The sequence below is a fragment of the Phocoena sinus genome, chromosome 1, assembly GCF_008692025.1.
Source record: "Phocoena sinus isolate mPhoSin1 chromosome 1, mPhoSin1.pri, whole genome shotgun sequence".
In the NCBI taxonomy this organism is placed as follows: Eukaryota; Metazoa; Chordata; class Mammalia; order Artiodactyla; family Phocoenidae; genus Phocoena; species Phocoena sinus.
This window is the reverse complement of record NC_045763.1, coordinates 32,854,896-32,880,543: the sequence shown is the minus strand read 5'-3', so window position 1 is coordinate 32,880,543 and position 25,648 is coordinate 32,854,896. Positions and strand designations below refer to the sequence as shown.

General features: G+C 53.5%; 2 protein-coding genes across 2 annotated transcripts in view; one reads left to right on the top strand and one right to left on the bottom strand.

Annotated features, from left to right (window-relative positions):
- Positions 1-1,158: 1,158 nt before the first annotated feature.
- Positions 1,159-16,926, top strand: COL9A2 (collagen type IX alpha 2 chain). Its single transcript, XM_032611938.1, has 33 exons — positions 1,159-1,191; positions 1,674-1,854; positions 3,100-3,183; positions 4,382-4,417; positions 4,503-4,565; positions 5,675-5,728; positions 5,853-5,888; positions 5,981-6,004; positions 6,313-6,366; positions 6,719-6,772; positions 6,893-6,940; positions 7,216-7,272; positions 7,365-7,418; positions 7,757-7,810; positions 8,205-8,258; positions 8,356-8,409; positions 8,531-8,584; positions 9,725-9,778; positions 10,143-10,196; positions 10,407-10,460; positions 11,411-11,455; positions 11,832-11,885; positions 12,500-12,553; positions 12,837-12,890; positions 12,976-13,047; positions 13,319-13,354; positions 13,502-13,546; positions 13,623-13,655; positions 13,846-13,992; positions 14,274-14,328; positions 14,656-14,844; positions 15,623-15,700; positions 16,146-16,926. Exons 2-33 carry the CDS (start codon positions 1,783-1,785, stop codon positions 16,343-16,345), a joined length of 2,076 nt encoding a protein of 691 aa, XP_032467829.1. The 5' UTR covers positions 1,159-1,191; positions 1,674-1,782; the 3' UTR covers positions 16,346-16,926.
- Positions 16,927-22,205: 5,279 nt separating this feature from the next.
- Positions 22,206-25,648, bottom strand: part of ZMPSTE24 (zinc metallopeptidase STE24) — a 48,080-nt gene continuing 44,637 nt past the window's right edge. The window contains exon 10 of the mRNA XM_032603064.1: positions 22,206-25,089. Within this exon, the coding sequence (XP_032458955.1) occupies positions 24,865-25,089 (225 nt within the window). The 3' untranslated portion in view covers positions 22,206-24,864. The remainder of the gene's footprint in view (positions 25,090-25,648) is intronic.

The following is a 25,648-nucleotide window of genomic DNA, read 5'->3' as shown; positions in this document are numbered from 1 at the left end:
CTTTTCACAAACACACAAAAAAACAACACTTACTCCTCGGAGGCTTTCGTGTGTTTAGTCTACAAAGAGAGGAAGAAATAAACAACATAAAACCAACAACTTTGGACATCCCATTTCTTAGACGTCCTTTACAAATAGTTCCGCACACCCAGGCAGTGCCCATCAGCCCTCTCTCACCTCCTCCTCCTCTCATCTTACTTCCTACAAACTCCAAATCTTATATACCAGAGTTTACAAATAGTTCCGCACACCCAGGCAGTGCCCATCAGCCCTCTCTCACCTCCTCCTCCTCTCATCTTACTTCCTACAAACTCCAAATCCTTCTTCACTCTGTTAGGCAGTGCAGTTAAGTTCTCTCAAGCCCCTTCTCCCAAACTCAGCTCCAGGAACCCCTTTCAAAGCCCAAGGCCCTTTGCCGACATACCCAATGGAGCTGAAATTTCCCAGGTTCCAGAGAGTGTTCTTCACTATTTTAGCTGACCTGCTTGTGGTTGTTTTCCGCACATTGGGTGCAGGACTGGTACACAGAGAGTCCTCAGTAAGTCATAATGAAAGCAGAAATGTATCAAGCACCTACTATGTGCTGCTTGCTAGGGTAAGGACATCATATGCATCGTGCCGTTCAGTCTTCACAGAAACCCTGTAAGATGGGGGCTATTATTACTTCTTTTTACAGATGAGCAAACTGAGACTTCATATGGTTTTAGGTCCCGTGGTCATACTCAGTGACAGAGTCAGATTCCAAAGCGCTCTACCAACATTGCTTAAGTGAATGAAAGGGAAGGTAAAAACTCTGGAGGGAGGCTATACTTGACAGGTTGGTTTTGGAAACTCTGGTATATAAGGTGATGGTTGTTTCCATGATCATGGAGGAGATCACTTGGAGGGAGAGAGCTGGCCAATCCCACAGACTCTGGTCCTTAAGGGAGCTGCAGAGAAGAAAAAGCAATAGAAGAAGGGCTGGATGGTGGACAGCTGGACAGGGAAGACTTCAAGAATGGAATGGCCAAGGCAGACCCAGGTGCCAATAGCTTCATGACCGGAGGACTGAAGAGGGGTTAAGCCTCACCGGTGACCTCCAGCAGGGGCAGAAGCAGGGAGATGAGAGGAAGATGAGGAAGTTTAGAAGTGCTAGTGAAGCCAGAGGGAGGAGGCGGAGTGGGTATTCACAGGATGGCTGATCCAGGAAGGGTATGTTTTAATACGGAAGAGGCCTGATTGATTGTATGTGGAGAGGGACGAGGTGGGTGGGGAGGGGCAGAGCCTGCTCCAAGGTCTGCAGAACCTGAGGCACCCTGAGCCTGGGCCCTGGCGTAGAGCACCCAGGCCGGGGCTCGCAGGCAGAAGTGGCCGAAGAAATGGCTCAGGGGATGGGATGCCGACTGTGGGTCGGGGGAAGGGGCTGGGTCCTGGAGATCAGGCTAGACAGGGACCTGGGAAGGCCCTCTTCCTCCTCAGAGAGAAACGGAGGCTTGGTCCCCGTCCCGCACCCTGGCGGCTCTTTGGATTACCCGGCCGATGCCTCGGGGAAGCCCGAGGCGAGGATGGAGGGTGGGCGCTGGCGGCTAGACGGAGCGGGGCGGAGCTGGGCCGACGGCGCCGGCCTCCCTCGCCGGGTCCTCTCAGGTGACAGACCCCCGCGGGTCCCCCGCCCCGCCCCGCCGCATATTCAGGAGGCCGGACCCGCCCCGTCCGAGAGCAGCTAGCGCGGCCGCGCCGGAGCCTCAGCGGTCGGTGCGTGCGTGGAGCCGGCACCCATCCTCCTTGAGTCCGCCTCCCGCCATGGCCCCTGCGGCCGCCCGCCGCAGCCTCCTTGTTCTCCTGCAGGTGCTCGGGCTCGCCGTGGCGCAGATCGTAAGTCCCGCGCCGGGGTCCGGAGTGCGGGGTCTGGGTCCGGGGTTCAAGATCCCGCGGTGTAGTCAAGGGCTCCCTCTGCCTGACCTCCACCCTCTGCTGACACTCCCTAGCGCGAGGGGCAGCTTCAGACAGTCCCGCGGCGCACGTCCCCTTAGGAGGGGCACAAACGGGGGGCGTCTCGGCACAGTGAAAGGAGGTGGATGAGCCGGGGAGCCAGAGGGACCCTGTCCCGAGATGCTCGGCCCTGCCTGGGACGGGCAGCGTGCGGCGAGAGCTGGCGCCGGGTCCTGGCAGCCCGGAGAGCCCAGGTGGCGGGGGACACAATGGTGCCCATTCACGGGGCTCCGGATTCTCCGCCCCCGCCGCCTCCCAGGGGGCGCCGGCTCCAGCCAGACGCCGCTCTCGCTGGCTGCTGCCTCTCTGCCGGGCTCGCGCGCTCGCGTCTCACTTTCGAGGGCTGGCTGGGGGGAGGGGGGCCTAACGGGACGCGGGCGCGGAGGGGCAGGCCCGGGCGCCAGCCTGGCACTTCTCGGCCTGGGGAGGGCGCGGGCACCTGGCAGGCGGGGGGCCCCCACCCGAGTCGGGGGTGGCCCCGTAAGAGAGCCACCTCAGGGAGGACGGAGGAGCGGTGCTGCGAGAGGGGTGCTCTGAGTTAGGAGGAGAGAACAGGCTTCCCTTCCCTGGGTTCCCTCACGCCCCGTCTCTCTGCGCCTCCCCAGCTGTCCCGTCGGACTTTATCCGCACCGGGGGGAGAGGAAGGGGTACCTACTCACCTTCAGTATCTGTTGTTCACCTAAAAATAATGCGAGCAGCCGTCCATTGAGGACCAAGCATCTCTAGGCACCATCTTCCTTACCATCGGTTATTTATTTGAGCCATCAGCATCTCCATCTGTTCCCACCCACGACAGCGCAAGGGCAACATGGTACAGTGGAAGGAGGTGGGCAGACCTAGGACGGAATTCTGGCTCCACCGCTTACTTCCGGTGATCACGGACCCCTTCATCTTTCTGAGCCTGTTTCCTCAACTGCAAACTGGGGCTTGTTAGTTTCGGCCTCACAGTTCTAAGCATTCAAGAAGATAATATATGTAATGGTACACAGTATCTGGTACACAGTGGGTTCTCAATAAACGGGGAGCTCGCGGCTCCCTGAGGAGCTCCCTTTCCTTAGGGAGGGGCGCACTCCTGGATGCCCAGTTCCCTGCACTATCTGAGGGCTGCACCCCTGTATGTGTTTTCAGAGAGGTCCACCAGGAGAGCGGGGGCCCCCGGGGCCCCCGGGGCCACCGGGGCCACCGGGAGTGCCTGGATCCGACGGAATCGACGTGAGTCTCTAACCTGGGAAGGGAGGGAGAGAGGCGGCGGACAAAGAGGAACTTTGTGAGCCCTGGGAGCGGGGCGGTGAGGTTGACGCCTGGAGATGCAGTGCCCCCTGTTGCCAGTAGGCGGCGCCAGCCTGCACCACAAGGAGACCGTTTGTTCTACAAAAACCTCAAACCAGTCCCGAGAGGCAGAGCCCCTTATAGCCGCCGGCGGACAAGGAGCTGCTGTTCGGTCTGCCCGCCACAGCTCACAGCGATTCCTTATCCCTCGCCCCCTCCTCCCTTCTTTTCTCGGGTGGGAGACGCCCTCCCTCCTCTCCCTGCCCCCTGGCACGTCTGGATGCTTCTTCAGGGTAGCTTGGGAGCCTTGGCCAGACCGCTGACCAGCTAGGGCCAGACTCTGGTCTCTTCCCTTTGCATTTTTCTCCCCGATTTTAGCTGGTCTCATTCCCTGCTCTCCCTACCACAGTGAGGGTTAAATAGCTCATTCTGGATGCTCCCCCAGGAGGTCAGCCCCATGTTTACCCATCTCAACAGCCTTCTATTCAACCTGGTGCCCCACCCTCCAAACACAGGGTGAAGGGTCCCTGCCAGGCTCTCTGGCCGCCGCAGGCTCTGAAACGCCTGGAAGCCTCTCTGGGGCTGGATGTGATTCCACAGCCCATATCTGTCCTCCACCAAGGATCCTTTGTCATAGGGGAAGGAGGTCCTTCTTGCCCGGGTGACAGATTGAATCTGTCCCCTTGGTCCTTGCCCCTGCCCCATCTCGTTTTCCTGATCCTAACCCAGAAGGCCGCCACTGCCCTCTTCACTTACCTCCCCTTCACGTTTTCCTAAAAACCCCACGTTTCTCCCCACACTTGCTCAAATCCAAGAGGCACCTGCTCTCCGAGGTAACTTGGAGCCAACAACCCTGTTCGCAGGTCTCCTAACTGGCCCCTTACCAACACTGGCATGACTAGAACCCACTCGCTTGCTGTTATCACCCTCTCCAGCCTGCCTGGGATTGGTGTCAATCCACCTATGGTTTTCTTGAGGGAAAGGGAGCTAGTTTCCTAAAAAGCACAAGGCTTGAGAGGACCCAGGACAGAAGAGAGGAGAGTGAGGAGAGGAGCACGTGGGATGGGCCAGCCAGGGCTTGTGTGCCCATCTGGGGGAGCACGAGCCGTAGTGTGCTGTCTCAACAACTTGTATCTTGCAGGGTGACAAGGGGCCCCCTGGGAAAGCTGGCCCTCCGGTGAGTACTTTTTTCCTCCTTGACCTCTGACCCTTCCAGGTCTTGCCCTCCTGTGTCTAATGTTTGCTCCACTTCTGTTTTCAAGGGACCTAAGGGAGAGCCTGGCAAAGCGGGGCCAGATGGGCCAGCCGGCAAGCCCGGGATTGATGTGAGTACCTACCTGAGCGTCAGGTAGAGCAGGTTAGGGCTCTACCCACTGACTTCCAGAACCCAATTCTGGCATCTTCCCTGACCTGCTATTCAGAGCAAGATGGAGACTCTACAGCTGTGAGCCCCCCTCACCTTCATATGAGATTGTGACCTCACACCCACCTCAGAAGCATTGAATCACAAGCAAATGGGGGTCCAGAGAGGGGTTCTGCTCATCGGCAGCAGCCAGAATTTAGTCTCACATTTCTGGCCCCCAAGTATCAAACTGAATACTCTGGGCAGAGCTGTCCTTATGCTCCCTCTCCCTTCCTCTCCTTTTCCCTTCCCCACTCCACCCGTCACAGCCCCAGGCACCACTCAGGAGAGGAACGGTATTTGGCTGATAGCACAGAGTTCCCGGGGACCCCAAGGTCACAGGCTCCTGGACACAGCCAGGGGCAATGGGAAGTCTTCTTGTTGGGGCATACATTTGAGTCAGTCACTGAAAGATGGGAGGAAGAGGAGGCCCCCATGAGTTGCCTTTGCCCTGCTGGTGCAAGAGGTGCCCATTAGGGCTGTGACCAGCCACCAGGGCCGTTCCAACTCGTCCACACCCTGCAACGATTACAAAATATATTGCCTTCCACATCGGTTTTCATAGCCACCCAGAGAAGCAAGCTTTAAAGGACCCTTTGTGGGGAGGGCTTTAAAGGACCCTTTGTGGGGAGGGGGACTTGTAAAAGGAGCCATGAACCAAGCATGATTATTAATCCATTTTGCAGATGAGAAAACTAAGGCTCAGAAAAAGTTGCCAAGGGCACACATCAAGAAAATGGCTAATCCAGACCTATGTCTATCTAGGTTTTCTAGACTCCTAGACTGGAGGCATGAGGTCTGGGCTGACAAATCTTTGGACGTTGGTTTCTCATCTTTCAAAAGACAATAATCGTCAAGGACTATGGTGGGAACTGGGGGAAGGGAAAGTGAGGTGTAGTCGCCCTTAGGCCTTCATTGAGTGTGGTGAAAGGCAGCCTGGGCCCACCCAGGAGAGACCTCTGGACCCGCCCTGCCCCGCGGGTCAGGGAGCAGGTTCGCCCCTCACGGATGTACCTTCTCTTTCTTCGCCAGGGTCTAACTGGAGCCAAGGGGGAGCCTGGTCCCATGGGGATCCCTGGAGTCAAGGTAAGTAGCCTGCTTGGAGCCTCAGCACGGGCAATCTAGCGCCAGAGTTTGGGAGGGGCTTCGGCGGACAGGAGCAGGGACCCAGGAGACCCCAGCCTCTGAGCCTCTCCCATTGCTCTTGCAGGGCCAGCCTGGGCTCCCAGGTCCCCCCGGCCTGCCGGTGAGTATAACTGGCAAGGGCTTTAAAGGACCCTTTGTGAGGAGGGGGACTTGTAAAAGGAGCCATGAACCTAATCTTTTCTTCTGTTCCAGGGCCCTGGCTTCGCCGGACCTCCCGTAAGTCTGCAGGGATGGGGCAGAGTCCCTGGGACTCTCCGGGAAGGAGGGTACAGAGGGCTTCCAGGGGACCGACCAGCATGGGGAGGGGCCAGCATTCTGTGATGGTGTTGGAAATGGGCAGACTTGTCAGAGAACTCTGGGCGTATCCACTGGCTCTGAGATTCTCTGGCCCTTAAAGCCCTAATCTGTCAGTTTCTCTGGTGTTGGTTGCAAAGTGAAAGTGGGGAAGAGGGCTCTGGGTCCCTCTGTGTCAGGACTGGGCTGACCCTCTGAGGCATCCCAGCCACTGATGTCTCTGTCCCTAGGGACCAGCCGGACCTGTTGGCCTCCCTGGTGAGATGGGACTCACGGGCCCCAAGGTGAGCCCCAGCTAGCCCTCTGCTCACCCTGCCTCCTGCCCTCTGCCTTCAAGCTAGCAAGCTGAGTATCTCCCCAGGATTTCCTGAGTCTGCCTCTGGCCACCAGGGAGCTCCTGCAGTTCTGGGGCAGAAACCCCTCCTGCTGAGCCCACCCTGTGGTAGGTCTTCCAGGGAGGCCAAGGGCTGGGGCCATCCCCCCGAAGATCAGGCCTTGATCTCCCCAAGAGCCCAGATCTCAGGAGGTGACCTGGAGGGCAGGGTGGACAGTGCAGTAGCAGGAACTGGAGGAGGGGGCAGGGGTGACCTAGGCAGGACTGGACAAGGGTATGATTTGGGCCCTTCTTGCTTCCAGGGGGATCCTGGACCAGAGGGACCAGCAGGGCCCCCAGGGCCCCCTGGGAAACCGGTAAGGGTCCTCAGACCTCCCACATGGCAGTGTGTGGCTGGGGAAGGACAAGAGTCCTTGGCGCAAGCCTGGGGTGGGGACAGTTTGCTTCAGGGTCCGTCTCCATACATCTTTTCTCAGGGCCGCCCAGGAACCATTCAGGGTCTGGAAGGCAGCGCGGACTTCCTGGTGAGAGGCCGCGGGGGTTGGGGCGGGGGGGGGGGGGGGGGGGGGGGCTGGGGCGGGGCTAATCCGGGGAAGGGGCGGGTCATCTTGAGAGGGGCGGGCAAGGAGATAGGTTCCTTCAGGAGGTAGGGTCAGAGGGAGATGGGGAGGGGCTGCAGCTGAGAGGTGCAGCCAGGTGCGGTGGGAGGGGGGCTCGGAGCTGGCAAGATGGGGAAGCACGGCCCAGTTGGCCTGGGGCTGGCCAGTGACCACAGAGCCCTGCGGGATTTCCTTTCCAGTGTCCAACCAACTGTCCAGCGGGCGTGAAAGGGCCCCCGGGGCTGCAGGGAGTGAAGGTGAGCTCCTGGCCCAAGTCTTGGGGGCCGGGGGGGTGGGGGGACGTGTGTGGGGGGGAGGGACCTACTCTGAGCTCTCTCCTTCCCTGCAGGGGCATCCTGGCAAGCGCGGGCATCTGGGAGATACCGGCCGCCAGGGGAAGCCGGTGAGTGTGAGGGCTGAGGGCCCCGGGAGGGTGTGTGTGGAGAGGGGCCTACAGGAGCCTGCCCCCCATCCTTCTCCCTTCCCCGTCCCCTGTGGGTCTCTGGGGATAAAGCCTTGAGCTGGGAGGCAAGAGGCCTAGATTCTAGGTCAATGTGTCCCTGGGCAAGTCCGTTCTCCTTGCTATGCTTCCATTTCCCCATCCGTCCGTCACATGGGACCGTATGGTTTCTAGGAGGGCTTCCTGTCTGCTTTTGCTGGGAAGAGGATGGTGTCTTTGGTTGTCTGTATGTTTGTCTCTCGATCTGCCTGCCTATCTGACTGCTCTTTCCTGCCCCTTAGGGTCCCAAGGGAGATGTGGGTGCCTCTGGAGAGCAAGGCATCCCTGGACCGCCGGTAAGGAACACTTTCCAAGGGCCCTCCTCACCTCTCCTGGGAGACCTTAGTGGAGTCATTCTCGTGCTCTGGGCTCTAACTTGTGAAAGAGACATCTGTGTCCAGCTGGTGTGTCTCTGGGTGGGGGGGGAGGGAGGCTGAGGCTGACTGTGAGAGGCTGGGGGACAGGAACAAAGGCTGTCAGCCCGAAGACTCACCTGAGGCCCAGGTTCTTCCACTGTCCCTTTTGAGTGACCCTGGCGAGTCTCTCCCATCTCCGAGCATCAGTGACCATCTGTGATAGGGACTCCGTGCCTGCCTCAGAGAGGCACTGAGAAAATTGGGTGGGGGTCAGGGAAGGTGTCACGAAGTGGGCCTTCTAGTTGCCATCGCTGTCATTCTTCTGTCTTGACAGGGTCCCCAGGGCGTCAGGGGCTACCCGGGCATGGCGGGACCCAAAGGAGAGATGGTGAGTGGGCCTGGGGTGTCCTGCAAGAGCTGCTGGAACCAGCCCCCTGGCCTCTGGGGTCCAGCCAGGACTGACCCGCGACCTCTGCTCTCCCCAGGGTCCTCAAGGGTACAAAGGCATGGTGGGCTCCATCGGCGCCGCCGGGTCACCAGTGAGTCTACTCCTGCTTCCGCCCACACCCACCTCCTCCAGACACAGCTCCTAGGGCTGCGGAGGGCTGCGGCTCCGCCTGAGCCCACATAACTTGCATTTCTGTTTGTCCTTCTTGCCAGGGTGAGGAAGGTCCTCAGGGGCCACCAGGCCGAGCTGGGGAGAAGGGTGACGTGGTGAGTCCTCAGGCACCCCTGTCCAGTCACGGCCCCTGGGGAGAACCGGGTGGACTCAGCTCCACCCAAGGCTCACGTGTGTGCACAAACGTGTGTGTGTGTGTGCGCATACGTTATTCTGCGTGTCTGTGCGTGTGGGTGACCGATGTGAGGGAGGAACGTCTGTGCCCAGAGCCCAGCCAGCCCCAGAAGCCCCCTCCTCCAAGCCCAGCCTGTTGCTGACCAAATTCAGACTTTGGGAGAACCGTGTAATGCAGTCCCACGGTCACTGGGGCCAGACAATGAAATTCCAGGGAATCAGTCATGGGGCTAATGGGATTTGGTCCAGATCCCAGTTCTCTTAACTCTCTCTCTCTTTTTTTAAAGTAAAAGACTATCTCTTTTGAGCAGTTCTGAGTTTACAGAAAAATTGAGCAGAAAGTAAAGTTAGGGTTGTTTTTCTTTTTGTTAGTTTTTTTATTGTGCAAGTTTTTTAACAAAGGCAAAAGTAGGGAGAATACTATAGTGATCCCTTATGTACCTACCTCCCCAAATTAACCTTTTACCGCTCTCACTTCATCCATCCTCTTCTTCCTTTCTCTCCTTCACTTCATTGCTTTGCTCTGATATTTTCAAGCAAATTCTTAACATTACGTCATGTTACCCACTTCTGAATGTATCTCTTACAAATAAGGCTCTTTCCTCACATAACCACGATATCATTATCCCTCCAACAAAATTATCAATTCTTCCTGAACATCAGCTAATCATGAGCTTGTAGTCAATTTTTCCCAGTGATCTCAAAAATGTCTTTTCAGGGTTCTTGTTCAAAGCAAGACCCAAACCAAGTCCACACATTGTCTTTACTTGTTGTGTTTCTTCACATCAGTGTCACTCAGGGCCTTGGTGGGTCTCAGGAGTGCTGGCTCCTCCCCTGTCCTGCTTCAGCCCAGCCTGCTTGGTGCTGACCTCTACTCCCTCCCACTAGGTCCAGGGCAAACTCATACAACGAGGCCCCTCTCCTCCAGCCCCTGCACAGCATGGCCTGTGCCACAGGGACCCTGGGACCCGGAGGCCACTGTTCTTAGCTGTTCCCTTCTCTGAACAGCCAGACAGGAGTTCAGCCTCCTGAAGCTGATCTGATCTCTGTCTACTTTGCAGGGCAGCCAAGGTATCCGAGGACTCCAGGGAATAACAGGCCCGAAGGGAGCAACCGTAAGTGGACAGAGGGCGGGGTCCAGGTAGCTCTCCAAGCCCCCAGAGGAGGAGGAGCCTGGGATTCTAGACTGAACTCTGTTGCCGGTGGGCTGTCACCTCGGGAAATGCCCTCTTTCTGCGCCTTAGTTTTTTCACCTGTAAATAGGGTGGTGATGTAGGAGAGGTCCTGGGACACTCATCACCCACACAAGGGAAGGACTGTGGTCCATTCCACGAAATCCCTTCCCACTTCCACTCTCCCACCCCCAATTGGCTAGTGGGGCTTCCCAAGGTGACCTGACCCACACAGGGACACGGGTAGGTGGCCTGACCCTAGGCATCTCCCCATTGTGAGTGTCCCTTCAACTTTCCTCCTGAGCAGGGCCCACCAGGCATTGACGGCAAGGACGGGACCCCAGGCACACCTGGCACGAAGGTAGGAGGGGGGATGGCTGGTGGGATTGGGGCAAGGGTCAGGGCCCTTTCCAGCTGAGGCTCTGAGTCCCATCACACTGAGCCTGGAGGCCTAGGAGCCTGGAATCCTCACACATGTCACGGACACATTCCTGGTTGCCTCGGGGCCTCAGTTTCCCTGCCTGCACTCGGGTGGGAGACTCATCTGTGTCTCTGGTTCTGTCTCTTGCAGGGCAGTGCAGGACAGGTGGGGCGGCCAGGAAACCCGGGCCACCAGGGCCTAGTGGTGAGTATGGGGCGGAGCCACGGGGGCTGCCACACAGCAAGTTGCTTATCCTCCTCCAGGAGGCCAGGCACTCTGTGGCCCACCTCCCCAAGGTGGCGTGAGTGACTGATGAGATGGAAGTCACACAGCCAGGGCTGTGCTCTAGTCCTTGTCCCCACCCAGCTCAGGCCTCCTCACCAAGTCTGGCCTGGCTTAGGCTTCGTCATTTGGACAGTTTCTCTGGCCTTCTCTTTGACCATTCCAACCGTCCATGTTGGCTAAGTGGAATCTGACCATTTCCCCGCTAAACACCTTCCGTGCTCCCCCTCCCCTGCTGCCTCCAGGAAAGTCACTCTGTCCAGTCACTCAGTAGAGTTACTGAGGTACAGTAAGTGGCAGGGAAAGTTACGAACAGGACAGCTACACTCCTCGTCGTCACAGCTCATCTTAGCATCTCAGGACCACCATAATCTGACCCCAGCCTATCCCTCTGCCTCGTCAGCCACTGCCCCTCTTCATCCTCTCCCTTCTCAACATGGCCTTGGCTTTTCTGCCTCCACACATTCAAGCCTTTACTGGTCCCTCTGCTTGGAATGCCCTTCCCATCTCTCTGTGCCTTCTCACCGTCAGGCCCACCTCCAGCCCACACCTTCTGGGAACCCCTGTCCCTCCCTGCCAGGGGTACTGAGGCCGAGGCCTGCTAACATGTCCACGTGCAGACTGCACGTGAGTTCCTGTGTGCACTCACATGTGGCCCTCTGCTCCCTATGGACCACAGGCACTTGTAGGCAGGCCCTTCTGTACCCACCTCCTCTCTCACCAGGGATTCGCGGCTAGGCACAGTCAAGTTCACGGCTGGGCCTTCTGCTGTTCAGCTCCCATAAGGCAGGGGAGGAATCCGGGAGGCAAAGCAGTAGGTGCACAGGGCTCCCCCTGCCAGGGAAGAAACTGACATCAGCTTCCTTCTACAGGGTGTGCCCGGCCAGCCTGGGACAAAAGGAGGCCCTGGAGACAAGGTAAGAGGGCAGAGTCGGCTTCATCTGAGCAAGCGAGCCTGGGGGCAGGGACCAGGGACGCGGCTTAAAGACTGCAAGGCCCCGTCCTCAGCCCAAGCTCAGAGACTTGGCCCGGACACGAGTCTCTTGGGCCTAACCACCTCCCTCCTGTCACCTCCCTCCCACCCTCATCCTGGCTAGAGGAGACAGGATGGCATGGCTGCATATCTAGATGAGAAACAGGAAGATCAACGGAGTCCAGAGGACCTCACCAAGAACCCTCTCCTCTCCCCAGCTCATTTGGTTCCAGAGTCTTTTTAAGGTTCCCTGGGCTTCTCCAAGGCCAAGGGCCTGACTGGGCTACACAGACTGACCTCAGAGCTCTGTTTTCCTGCAGGGTGAGCCAGGCCGGCAAGGCTTCCCAGGAGTCTCTGGTTCCCCCGGGAAGGAGGTGAGTGTCCCCTCTTCTGACACAAGGCCTCTTGCTTTGCTCCCTTCCCCCGCTCCCCCAGGCCTGAGGACCCTGCACGCATTGTATGGGGCCTGAGTGAGACTGTGAGGTGGAGCCCTAGCCTGGGGTGCCCTCGGTGCCAGTCGAGGCTCTGCCACTGACGCAGGGAAGCTCTCTTCTCTCTCTGGGCCCCGGTTTCCCTGTGTACGATGCAGAGAGGGTGAGAGCTGCTTCTGTCCTGGGGTAGGACCTCTCCAGGTGGCCCAGCTGACTGGGGCTGAGAATCCAGCAGGAAGTCATTCATTCATTCATTCCATAAACATTCACCAAATATCTGCAACCCGCTAGACGCTGAGATAGACAGTCTCCTACTCACATGGAGCTTACGGTTTCGTGGGAGAGACAGACATTAAATTAAATAAATGATCGCATGATGACTACAGCTGTATTGGGTCCTATGAAGGAAAAGTACAGGGACCAGAAGATGAGGAGGTGAAGGAAGTCTTCCTGATGAAGCAAATTAGCTGAGCCCCAAGGGTGGGTAGGGGCCGGCCAGGTGCGGAAAGGAGGGATCCTCCAGGCTATTGCTCACCTCTGATTTCTCTGTCCCCCAGGGAGAGCCAGGGCCTCGAGGAGAAATCGGTCCCCCGGGCATCATGGGGCAGAAGGTAAGCGCCTGGCACAGCGGCCCCTCCCTGGGGGCCTCTGCAGCAGCTGGCACTGCTGGACCCAGGATCTGGGTCCTCTCAAGGCTCCAGTGCCTGCCCATCCTGCCCAGCCTGCATGAGGCCTCCCAGTCAGGGCCTCAGTTTGCAGCTCTGAAGTGGAGCCCAGGACCTCCACGGCGGTGACAGCAGGAATGGAGGGCACCCTGACCACAGGGTCGGGGATCTGGCAGGGCGAGGCTGCCCCTGCTGAGAGCCCGGATGTGACCTTCACTTTCCATTTCAGGGTGACCACGGTGAGAGGGGGCCAGTGGGGCAGCCAGGCCCTCAAGGCCGACAAGTAAGTGCAGGGTGGCTGGGATGGGCATGGGGAGCACGTCTGGGCACCTCATCTGACTTATTCCTCTGGTTTCTTTTCTCCTCAGGGCCCCAAGGGGGAACAGGGTCCCCCCGGAATTCCAGGGCCCCAAGGCTTGCCAGGCATCAAGGGAGACAAGGTACCAAATGGGGCTGGAAAATACCAGGGAAAGACGCCTTAAGACTCTGCGGGAGGAGTCGGTGGAGGGCAGCGAGATCCTTGAGCACCGCAAATCTTCGTGGGAAAAGTTCTCCCTGCGGGTCCCAAGGGACCCCGGGGTAGGGGGGCGGGCGGTGAGAGGCAGAGCTGCAGAGGGGCGTGTGGCCAGGAGCCGGGGTTGGGGGGACCCTGTGGACCCAGCCTCCCCTGGATCCGAGCTCACCAAGCCCCGGACTCCCCGCTTTCTCCAGGGCTTCCCAGGGAAGACCGGGCCCCGCGGCGGAGTGGTGAGTGCCAGCATGTCCCCTTCCCCCGCCGTCTGGGCATCCCTCGTCGGGGCGGGGGACGCGGGTGTCACAGGCCAGCACAGCCTCCCCGCCCCTGCTCCCACGCCACGCGGGGCCACAGCGGTCTGACTCGGTCTCAATCTGCAGGGCGATCCGGGGGTGGCTGGCCTCCCAGGAGAGAAAGGCGAGAAGGTGAGCCGGCTGCGGGGGGCAGCGGGCGGGCCCTGGGACCCCACAGCCTCGTGACCGCGCTTCCTTGTGCTTGCAGGGCGAGTCTGGCGAGCCGGGGCCCAAGGGACAGGTGAGTTCTGCAGCCGCGACACCACCTTCCCCCTCTCCCGCCACCCCCCTTCCCTCGGCGCCGCTGGGGACCAGGACCGCGGCTCCCCAGGCTTCCCTCCCCTCCATCCCATCCTTCCCCGACCCCGAACCCCGCTGCCCCCAGCGCGTGCGTCCTCTGACCCTGGCTCTGCCCCGACCCCACTTGGCAGCAAGGAGTCCGCGGAGAAGCCGGCTATCCGGGCCCCAGCGGGGATGCAGGCGCCCCGGGGGTGCAGGGCTACCCCGGGCCCCCGGGCCCTCGAGGACTGGCTGGAAACCGAGGGTTGCCCGGACAGCCCGGGAGGCAGGGCGTGGCGGTAAGTTGGCCTCCAGGGCAGGAGGAGTCTCTTTGGAAGGACATCTCTTTGGGTTGCTGCTTATCGCCCCAAAGGCTGGGAATTCCCAGAGGAAGCTGGCTTCCCTGAGGCTGGTTCCAAACCTCAGGGTCAGAGAGGATGGGTGTGGGTGCAGGAGGGATTTCAGTCAGATGCTGAAAATACTTCTGGTGAGAAAACGGGAACAGGAGGGGGTCATCGCGCTGCAGCGGTCAGCCCTGGCAGCCAGGGGCTTCTTCCTGAACGACCTCCTCTGCTTTCAGGGCCGAGACGCCAGTGACCAGCACATTGAGGATGTGGTGCTGAAGATGCTGCAGGGTGAGGGGCGAGGGGGCAACAACTCCTCCTCACAAGCCAGGGCATCGTCATCCTTCAGGAGCCTCTTCAAGTGGCCTTGAGAGTCTGGAGTCAGGGGCGGCCATTCCAGCTCTGCCTCCAAGGGGCTGGGGACCTTACCTACATCCCTGCCCTCTCAGGACCTTTGACATCCGTACAATAGCCTGAGGAAGGTGGAGGTTAACCCCCAGGCTGTTCTGCGTGCACACGTAGGGACCAGGGGCCAGGGGCCAGGATGCTCTGCCTTCCCCAGTTTTACTGAGCTGACACCCAGCTTACAGACTTCTCTGTCTCCCTCCCTCCCTCCAGAGCAACTAGCAGAGATAGCTGTGAGTGCCAAGCGGGAGGCTCTGGGTGCGACTGGGATGATGGGTCTCCCAGGACCCCCTGGGCCTCCTGGGTACCCAGGCAAACAGGGACCCATTGGGCACCCTGGCCCTCGGGGCATTCCTGGCATCGTGGGAGCCGTGGGTCAGATTGGCAACACCGGGCCCAAGGGTGAGTGCTATTCTGTCTGTGGTGGCCAGGGGATGGGGGTTTGGCCAAGACCAGCCCCTGGGTGGGGGGGGTCCTCAGTTACTGAGTTGATTGCCCTGCCTCCTGTTTTATCTTTCATCATTCCCCTTCCCAGGATGAGGTATAGACACTTGCATCCATTTCTCCCACATGTGACTCCTGGGTTTGCTTTTTCAGTAGCAAATTGATAGAAATGAATGTACTGTTTTACAGATTGGGTTTTTGGGGGGTTTTTGTTTGTTTTAAATTTACTTAGTGGTACTCCATAAACCTCCTTCCACGTCTCTAAAAGTGGGGAGGCAGATTAACAAAATACTCAAGAAGGCAAGCTCGAGTCACAAGACAGGTGTGAGTCCGGACTCTGCCACTTTCTCACTGTGGCTCCGGAACAAGTTACCTGTTTATCTTGCTGGGCCTTAGGTTTATCATCTGTAAAATGGGGATTTTAATAGCAACAACCTCCTAGTTGTCATGAAGATTACATTTAGAGGTAACTTACATAGAGTTGGCATATAGTAAATGCCAACTATTGTGATTATTAGACACTGTCCTGTAAAGAACTCTACCAGCTGTATAGCCTTCCATCCTTTGGACTTGCCTTTATTTAATCAGGTCTGCAGTCATTTCCAACTTTCCCCTATTATAAACTAGCACAAAACAAATAACTGTTGTGTGTGAAATAGAAATTAAGTAGCAAGCCAAGTAGAAAAAAAGCATTTTCCTATTCTGAAAAACTTAAGGCTTGATTCTTTCTCTGCAGGAAAACGTGGAGAGAAGGGTGATAGGGGAGAAGTTGGACGAGGGCATCCCGGGATGCCTGGGCCCCCAGGGATCCCAGGTAAGATCTTGGCACTGCCCAGTGGCAGTTGTGTCTCTCAGCTCTGGGATTAATGATCCGGAGACAACTGGGTCTCTTCCATGGAGGCCTCATGCTCAGCCAACTCAGTCCCACACAGCCGATTTTTGATACTTTTGGAGCACCCAGGAGCCTCTGGGTGGGGTCTGGCTGAGAACTGGGCAGCTGGGATTCTGAGGAGTTCCTGGGTTGCACAAAAATCTGCTTCGTGGAGGGAAAGGAAGGGGCATGTGCTCCCCAGCGACACTGATTGGGAGTTGGGAGGAAAGGACAATCAGACACGACTCTCAGAACCTCTGTGTCTGGGGCAGAGTCCCTTCTCTCTGTGGTGTCCTTCGCTTCATTTTCCCCACCTGAAAAGTGAGACAGGAAATCTAAAGCTGAGACAGGAGGAGGCCTTGATGTCTTGACCTTCTCCCTCTCACAGGACTGCCTGGCCGGTCTGGCCAGGCGATCAATGGCAAAGATGGAGATCGAGGGGTCGCAGGGGCCCCAGGAGAGGCAGGCCGACCTGGCCTGCCAGGCCCCATGGGGCTGCCAGGATTCTGTGAGCCTGCGGCCTGCCTTGGAGCCTCAGCCTACACGTCTGCACGCCTCACAGAGCCTGGATCCATCAAGGGGCCATGAGCATCAGGCCAAGATGGAGCCCAGTGGGCATCCTGGGGGAAAAGGACTAGGTGCCCTCTGGGTGGACATGCATCCCATTCCTCTGCCCAGGAAACTAGCTTTCCCGGGACCTCTGTCTGGGACCCAGGAGTCCTGAGGAAAAGGAAATTCTAAAACATGGGGGAAGGGAAGGGAGGACATCAGAGTGAAAAGGTGAGGCTAACAGACAGGGCAAGTGGCACTGGAGAGTGCGAAGTCCAGAGGATGGGGTGGCTTTCCTTCCTGGAGCACCGCTCAGATGTCACCAAAACAAATGTCTCCTTAATTTACACCATCCTCCACTGGCCATCTTGTCCTTGGGGCAAGTGGACTGACACCTTTGCTGGTTCCTGATTCCATTTTCACCTCCTGGGCTTACTGGGTGACTGCCCAGAGGTGGCCATCCTTAAGCCAGTCCACTACTTCCTCCCTACCTTCCTCCCATCTGAGTATTTAAACACCCATCTCCCTTCCCTTTCTGGCATCACCTTCTCCCACCAAACCGCTAGATCCGCCCAGGCCTTTCTGTAAATAAAAGCCCCTGACTTGGGTACAAACCAGGATGCGAGCGTTGGGCTTAATTTCTTGTGGATTAGGGGTGGGGCCTCCACGACCTGAGCAGGATGGTCAAGGGCTCCAGAAGGGGAGGGGGGAGGGTGGGGTACCTGCCTCTGGGCACATCCTGAATTATGAGGACGGTACAGCGTATTTGAGGAACACCTGTGGGATGAACCTGCAGGTAGAGTTAGGATGGTGACCCTCTGTCTAACTTTGGGCAGATCCTTCCCAGCCTTTGTACAGCTGGGCAAGGACTTGGCCTTGCCTCATTTATTCAGTAGAGCGCACCCAATGTCTTGCCAGGGCCTGACACACAGGAGGTCCTCTGTGAGCTTTGGCACCCACCGTGTGCTGGCCCTGGGGCAGGAGCTGGCAGCCAAGACTGGAAGACCTGGCTCTTGCCTTCCAGGGGCTTCTAGGCCCATGAGAAAAACAGACCTGGACCTGGATGATGAGGGCAGAAGTGACATTCACTCATGCCACTTTCACTGAGGGAACATCTAGGGGAGACTGACTCAGATCTGATGTGTCGGCCAGAGGGCTCCCAGCCTCATAGCCGTGTAGGCCAGCAAGGCCACTCCAAGCAGCAGCAGCAGGAAAGGGCGTGGCAGGTACCTCTGACCCATGCAATGATGGGAGCTTTTGAAATTCAGGGAGTGACCAATCCCTTTGCGCCATTATTGATTGGGGCATTTATTCCCCCAAATGAAGCATTCTGCCAGCTTCCTCCTGGAGACACAGGACTCCGGCCTGAGGTCCCAGCATTTGTGAAGCTTGGTCTCTCTTACACCTCACCCTAAACTTGCCTGCAAGTCTCCACTTACGCTGGAGCAGGCTTCTCTTCCTCTGACCAGCAGATGCTGAGAACTGCCCTCAGTAGCCTCCCCTGCCCCAATACCCACACACACATATACCCCATGGGTGACCTCTCAGCCCCCTTACCTCAATCCAGGGACAGACAGGAAGGAGAAGGCAGGGTAGCCCTAAGGGCCACAGAGGTGGCTTGACCCTCAGAGCTTTGGCAAATCCGAAGTCACAGCATCCCAGGCCCCTCCGAAGGCCCCGCTGCTGCTGTGGCTGCCAGGGGAGCTGTTGGAATGCAGCATCTAGAGCTCAGTGGAGGGGAGAGGGTGAGGGCTACAGGAGGCAGCTGAACCCAGGCCCTGAGCAGCAGGCTCTCAGGCATCTCCTACCTGCTGGGGGAGGGCGCTCCTTCCCCAGGCCATGTCACTTTACTTGTCCCGGTGCCTGAAACTTTGGGCTTAGAGAGCCAGTCTATTCCGTGAGGTTTCCTCATGCACTGGCCCTGGCCTCTTTCCTTCTCCTTCTCTGTGACTTTCCCTGAGAGTAGTTCCACTGGAGGATTTGAATTACATGATTCACAGATCTTATGCAGAGTTACACCTCATTCCTTATGACTCAGGCATTTGAAGGAGCCAAAAGGGGGCTGATTCCTAGGAACTAGTGGCTGGTACCCTTTCTGATACTTCCTGGAGGGTGATTCACTCAGGAAAAACACACGTCCTTACTTTGATCTTACAATTCTCCCAGAAGCCTCTCTGACCTCAGGTCCACGCTTGGACCCTGGTACGTTCCATTCCAGCCACTCCAGCCCCTGTGCTGCTCCTCAAACATGCTGCGCCAACACACATGCTATTTATGCTCTCTACCTGGAATGTTCTTTTTCAAAATATCACGGTCAGCAACCTCACGTCAGGTCTCTACTCAAAAGTGACCTTCTCACCCCTACCCCAATATTGATACCCACCTTGGGTTTTACTATTTCTCCTTAGCACTTATCACTGTTCAACATACAACATACAAGCTCCATAACGGCAGAAACTTTGGTCTTGTTTGCCACTCCATTCCCCAGCACGTAAAACAGTGCCTGGTAAAACATAAGTGACTCTGGTTGATAAGACTATATAATTGAAATTTGCTAAGAGGGTAGAACTTAAATGTTTCACCAGAGATATATACATACATACCTCCGTACATAAGAAAAAAGTCATTTGAAAAGAGAAGAGAAAACAAAAGAAAGTTTCAAAAACAAAACCTCAAAATGGTGCCTGGCACATAGCAGGTGCTCAGTAAAATAGTTGTTAAGTGAATGAATAATATGTTCAGGGTGCTCAAAGAAGACCCCACCAATCGTCAAACCAGGAAGGAAGGGATTTGGTCTCAGCTTGTGTGTGGCTGAGGCATTTTCCAAGATGACCCAGAGCATCCGGGTTATTCCCTCCACCGCCAGGAATGGGTATCATATGATGGCACCAGGTGGGCTCAGAAGCTGACAAACCCTCGTCCAGGTAAGCACTGGCAAGAGCAGTGGAGCAGTGGTAGACAGGCTAATCCAGAAGATCCTGGTAGGGGCAGAAATTTCCCCAGGATAAATGGTAGGCTTGTATCTTACCTGTAAAGGAAGGCTTCCATTGGTGACAGGACCCATAGCCAGTTGTCCTGGTTAATGGGCCTCTGTCATGCTGTTCATGAGGTTACAACGAACTAAAGTCAAGTGGATGAGAAGAAATGTGTCCTTTGCCCCTTTGCACACCCTCTCTGATAAGCACCTCAAACTCAACTCATCCCAAACTGGTCACTCCCTGCCCCTAACCTGTTCCTTCAGGGTCCCCTATCTCAGTAACTAGTTCTACCATCTACCCAGTACCCAGGCCTGAAACTTGCATCACCTTTAACTCCTGCCTTCACCCCTTCTTGCTAATTCATCTCCAACCCTGTCAACCACCTTTTCACTCATTTGTTTAGCAAATATTCATTCATTCTGTGAGCACTGTTGTCTCAAGTAGAATGTTGTGGGATGCATGTGGGATCTAGTTCCCTGACCAGGGATCAAACCTGGGCCTCCTGCCCTTGGGAGTGCAGAATCTTATCTGCTGTGTCACCAGGGAAGTCCCTTGTGGAAGTATTGCAAGAGCCTCCCAACTAGTCCCCTGCTTGTCCCTTGCTCCTCAACATAGCAGCCAGTGCTCCTGCTAAAACGTAGACCATGTCACTCCTTGGCCCAAAACCCTCCAATGACGTCCACTGTAGTCTAATAAAAGCCTGAGTTCCTCCAGTGGCCTACAAGACCCTGTAAATCTGCTGCATCCCTACCCATCAGACTTTATCTCCCACCATTTCTTCCTAGAACACCCCACCCCAGCCTCTCTGGCCTTCTGGTGTTCCTCAAACAGCAGGCCTGCTCCCACATCAAGGCCTTTACACTTGCTGCTCGCTCTTCCCGGAATGCTCTTTCCCCAAACACCTGCAGAGATCACCCACTCACTTTCTCCAGGTCTTTGTTCAAACATTACCTTCAGTGACACCTTTTATCAACTCCCCTCCTCCCCCCAACCCACAAACACTTCAGGTCCTCCTTTTTCTCTAAGACATGTGTCACCATTTGATACCTGTTTTGTGTATTCTGACCGTCTATTTCCCACATTAGAATGTAAACTCCACGAGGCGGGGATTTTCTATCGTTTACTTACTAACGTGTTCCCTAGCACCTGGAGCAGAGCTTGGTACAGCGCGTGGGCACGGTATTTGCTGACTGAATGACAGATGGAGAAATAAAGGCTCAGTCAAGTTCCTTACCCGAGGTCTTCATAGTAAGTGGTGTGCTGCATTCTAGAGCCCTGCCCTGGATCTCAACCCTAAGTTATGCTCCCCTGTTTGTCAATCATCAGGCAGAGAGCCAGAGGGGAGCTCTGACCTGAAGGTACAGGTTATTTGTTAACTGAGATGCCAGCTTCATCCTGCTCGCTGGGTAAGAACAGTCCTGGTTTCACGGGTTTTTAGAACACATGGAGGTATCCTCCTATCTGTCTCTGGTCATATTGTTTGGGAAACCCTCCTCCCTGGAAACTATCCTGAATAATAAGAGAAGAGCCAGAGGTTTCCCTATCCATATTGTCTGAATAGGGCCATACCATCCCACTATGGATTATTCCTGCTTTTCCACCAAACTGTACATAGCCTGACACAAGAGTTACTTGCTCACATCATCATGATCTTGAATCAGGAGTTTCTGGAAAGAAGTTCTCTGTACTTTTCTTTGTATAGCATCTATGACAGAACTGAAGGCCCTCGAGGTAAGCTTTCTGCTAAGGTAAAGCTGTTCTGCAAATGACGATAGAAAACTCAAAACAGTCAAAACTACATAAAGTATATATGTACAAACGAATCCAAAAGATTGATGACAAAGACCAAGTGGAAGAACGAGTCCTCAGGGAGGGGAAATACCACATAAAGGATTAGGGGTGAGCGTGAGAATATACAGGTCAAGGGCAAGCTGGAACCACCATTGATACTAAAGTCGTTGATTTAATCCCAGCTCCTATCCTAAACAGAGGTAGGATTTACTAGCAGCTCTCAGACTTCAGCAAAAAGCCAAGTCAGATAAAGGCAGTATGTACACACAAGGACTCTGCCTTAGATTCAGAGATAAACCCTGCTGTGGTCATGCCATTTTATCTGCGGCCTTGATCTACTTCACTCTGCCCCCTGCACACCCACCAAATATTAGGGTGCAGACTGCCACCTCTTTCCCTCCTTGGCTGGCCTCTTTACTCCTTCCCCTGATTGGTCAATACCTCAGGAACCTTCCAGTATCCTCTGGCCATCCCTACACCTCCCATAAACTGTAGGTGACCAGGTCAAAACAATCACATATTAAAAAGCTAGTTACTGGGACTTCCCTGGTGATCCAGTGGTTAAGACTCTGCGCTTCCACTGCAAGGGCCGCGGGTTCGATCCCTGGTCAGGGAACTAAGATCCTGCATGGCACGGGGTATGCCCCCCCCCACCAAAAGAGCTAGTTACTGCTGCCACATGAAAGGAAGTCTAAAGAGGCAGCTGGAGCAGACCAAACAGGCCTAAGACAATGAGAGGTTATGGGAATGGAGAAGGAATGGTTCTGAATGACACTTCTGAGAAAACACCAGCAAGTGGCACTCTGGAGTGGAGCACTGAAGAGGACTCCGGGTGAGGTGCAGTGATGGTCCTGCTGCCACTCGGCACTCAGGCCACTGCTTCACACTACTTTTCACGTAGTGGGCTGGCCAAAAGGTTCGTTCTGTTGCTTCCGTCAGATGGCTCTAGTAGCGCTTAGTTGCCTTTAACTTCATTCAAAACAATTTTGTTAGACTGTGCGTGACAGCTGTCATATCAGTGTGCATTTAAAAAAAGACTTATCAAAGTTGGTGAATTTTTATGTAGCCATTTTAATATTGAAGATGGAAGAAAAGAGCAACATTTTCAGCATATTATGCTTTATTATTTCAAGACAGGTAAAAATGCAACCGAAATGCAAAAAAAAAAAAATTTGTGCAGTGGATGGAGAAGGTGCCGTGACTGATCGAAGGTGTCAAAAGTGGTTTGCGAGGTTTCGTGCTGGAGATTTCTCGGTGGACGAGGCTCCACAGTCGTGTAGACCAGTTGAAGTTGACAGCGATCAAATCGAGACATTAACTGAGAACAATCAACGTTATACCACGTGGGAGACAGTGGACATACTCAAAATATCCAAATCAAGTGCTGAAAATCATCTGCGCCAGCTTCGTTATGTTCATCGCTTTGATGTTGGGGCTCCATATAAGTTAAGCAAAATAAACCTTCTTGATCATATTTCCACATGCGATTCTCTACTTAAATGTAATGAAAAGTTCCATTTTTAAAACAAATTGTGACGGGCGATGAAAAGTGGATACTGTACAAGAACGTGGAATGGAAGAGATCGTGGGGCAAGTGAAATGAACCACCACCAACCACACCAAAGGCCGGTCTTCAGCCAAAGAAGGTGATGTTGTGTATATGGTGGGATTGGAGAGGAGTCCTCTATTAAGAGCTCCTTTCAGAAAACCAAACGATTAATTCCAACAAGCACTGCTCCCAATTAGACCAACTGAAAGCAGCACTCGATGAGAAAAGTGTACAGAATTAGTCAACAGAAAACGCATAACCTTCCATCAGGATGACACAAGGCCGCGTGTTTCCTTGATGACCGGGCAAAACTGTTATAGCTTGGATAGGAAGTTCTGATTCATCCACCGTATTCACCAGACATTGCACCTTCAGATTTCCATTATTTTGGTCTTTACAAAATTCTCTTAATGGAAAAAATTTCAATTCCCTGGAAGACTGTAAAAGGCACCTGGAACAGTTCTTTGCTCAAAAAGATAAAATGTTTTGGGAAGATGGAATTATGAAGTTGCCTGAAAAATGGCAGAAGGTAGTGGAACAAAAGGGCGAATACATTTTTCAATAAAACGTTCTTGGTGAAAATGAAAAATGTGTCTTTTATTTTTACTTAAAAACCGAAGGCACTTTTTGGCCAACCCAGTACTAGCACTTGGTTCCTCTAGGGTAATAAACATATATCTACTAGGTAACAAATGACAGACAAATTTTGTCAAATTAAAGACAAAGTACATCAATATGCATTGGCAATTTTTAATGTTTCACTTGTGCAGAGCTGAAATTTGTATTTAAAGGCACGGAAGGAAGGAAAGGCAGTTATCACAGCATGAATTCACAGATGAAAGATGCTGGATCAAATCATAGCACTGTTCCTCTTTAGCCTTAGGAAAATAAATAATACGGTACTAAACTAGATGTTTATTTTTATTACATTTCCATGTAAAGACATCACCCAAATATCAGCTGAGCAAAAGACTTTCTGGCCAGATACCAAGCACGCACAGTTGATCCCACTTTGGAATAAATGCCCAGAAGGTACACATCACCAGTGGGTGGGAGCTCTAGGCACAAAGTTGGGTCTCATTCGGAAAGTGGACAGAGATTTGAATCAGTCAAACATGCAGCTTCAAAAAATGGAAATCTTTCATGACATTTGTTTTGAAAATAAAACTTGTCTGCATATCAAGAACTGTAATTTTCTAAAATGGAATCAGGCCTGATTAAATAGCACTTAAGACTTACTGATAAAAATTAGAAAAATAAAAATGAAAACTCTTCTGTCCTTGAAAGAGATAGAAAATTATATTTTTTCCCTGTAACATCATAAGAGAATCATCAGTATTTCAATCTTACATCTCTTAAAATGTCATTTCTTCTTCTTTCCACATTCTCCCACTTTTAAAATAGCAAAGCCTGTTCAACATGGCAGTTTTTGCTAAGTAAAAGGATGCACTATTTATTGAATACAAGAGTATGAGTGAGAAAAAGCTGAATGTTTAGAAAAATACTCGTTTACCCCTAATGGGATCATACCCACCAGGTGGAAAGAAAGAGAAAGACTTTCTTAAAAACAAAAACAAAACCCAGTGATTTAAAACATTCTGTACATAATTCCTAATTTCAAAGCATTATTAGAAACTCCTGATCAGTGTATTATAGCAAGAGAGGGAACAGAGAAATTTGATAGAACAGGAGAGAGCATATTTCTAACTACTTCCATTTACAAAACATCAGCCTTACCAATTATTAGCTTTCTTCCTTATTTAAAACATTGATTGGCCAGCTTAAATCATAACAGCATGAAAGTAAAAATAAGTCTCAACTTAGGTATGAGCACAGTGACTCAGGACCACTGTTTCTGCCTTACAGAGAGGATTCAGAGGTGTGTTCCCTTTTAAACATATGCCCCCAAATGCCTTATATGCAGGTTCCATATAAGCATGTAAATAAAACAAGTTGTGTATTTTCTCAAGTAATTTTACAAGGTGACGGTAAACTAGATTTTAAAGATAAAACTAAGCCTTTAAAAACATGAAGCCTCAAAATTTCATCCAGTGTTTTCTTTAAGAAATGGATTATTAAAATCATTTTTGAAATGAGATATTAAATGTATTTAAATCTTGGCTTTTCCATACTTAATAATTTTTCTTAAAAAAAAAAAAAGTTTAAAAACATCAAGAGCCAGAACATGCTGCCAGGACAGGAATAATCAGAAACGTCTTCAGCTGCAGACCCTGGGCAACTCAGTCTTGTTTTGAATTTTTCAAAGCCTGGAGTCTCTCTAGTAGTGGAGGATGAGAATAATGCCACATAGAGAACAACCAGTCAGAAACAGGGAAACCCAAGTTATCTTTGTTTAGTTTGATTAAAGCAGAATATAAGTCTTTAGCCTTCCCAAGTTTCTTGGCAAATGCATCAGCTTGAAATTCAAATCTGCGGCTTAGGACTGTTAGGCAAAAAGAAAGAACCTGAAAAAGTAAATAGAAGTGTTTAAACCACTGCTCCCCTCTTTGTTGTCACTAAAGGTTTCATGAGCCAAAACTGTAGAGGAAGTTTGGCTCAGGATAAGAGAAACAGCAGGCCAAAAGAAAGATCACTCATACTTAGGGGACCTAGGGTGGGGGAATTATTAAAAATTGAGCCTTTTCCCCCCAAGCCAACAGACCAGAAACAGATATATGTCCAAAGGAATGTCAGTCTTAACAAAGAAATACTAACATTTGAGAACCTGCCATGTGCTGGGCACTGAATTGACACTTTACATATTCTCCAACAATCCTACAAGGTAATTACTCTTACTCCTGTTTTACGGATGAGGAAGGTGTATCTCAGAGAGGTGAGATAACTTTCTTGTAGTCACACTGCTAGAAGGTGGCAGTGCTGAAATTCTTGATGATTCCAAAGCCCATGGACACTACCTTCCTCAGATACAGGTAAGATGGGGTGATTTATATTCAGACTCTTTCTTTTTTAAAAAAATTCTTGCTCACTTATCCACCTTTAAATGAGAACATTCTAATATATATA

Coding starts and splice junctions, on each gene's coding strand:
- COL9A2 (XM_032611938.1), top strand. CDS start 1,783: ATGGCCCCTGCGGCCGCCCGCCGCAGCCTCCTTGTTCTCCTGCAGGTG. Junction 6,005..6,312: donor CTGGCTTCGCCGGACCTCCC/GTAAGTCTGCAG, acceptor CTCTGTCCCTAG/GGACCAGCCGGACCTGTTGG. Junction 12,554..12,836: donor CGGGCATCATGGGGCAGAAG/GTAAGCGCCTGG, acceptor TTTCCATTTCAG/GGTGACCACGGTGAGAGGGG.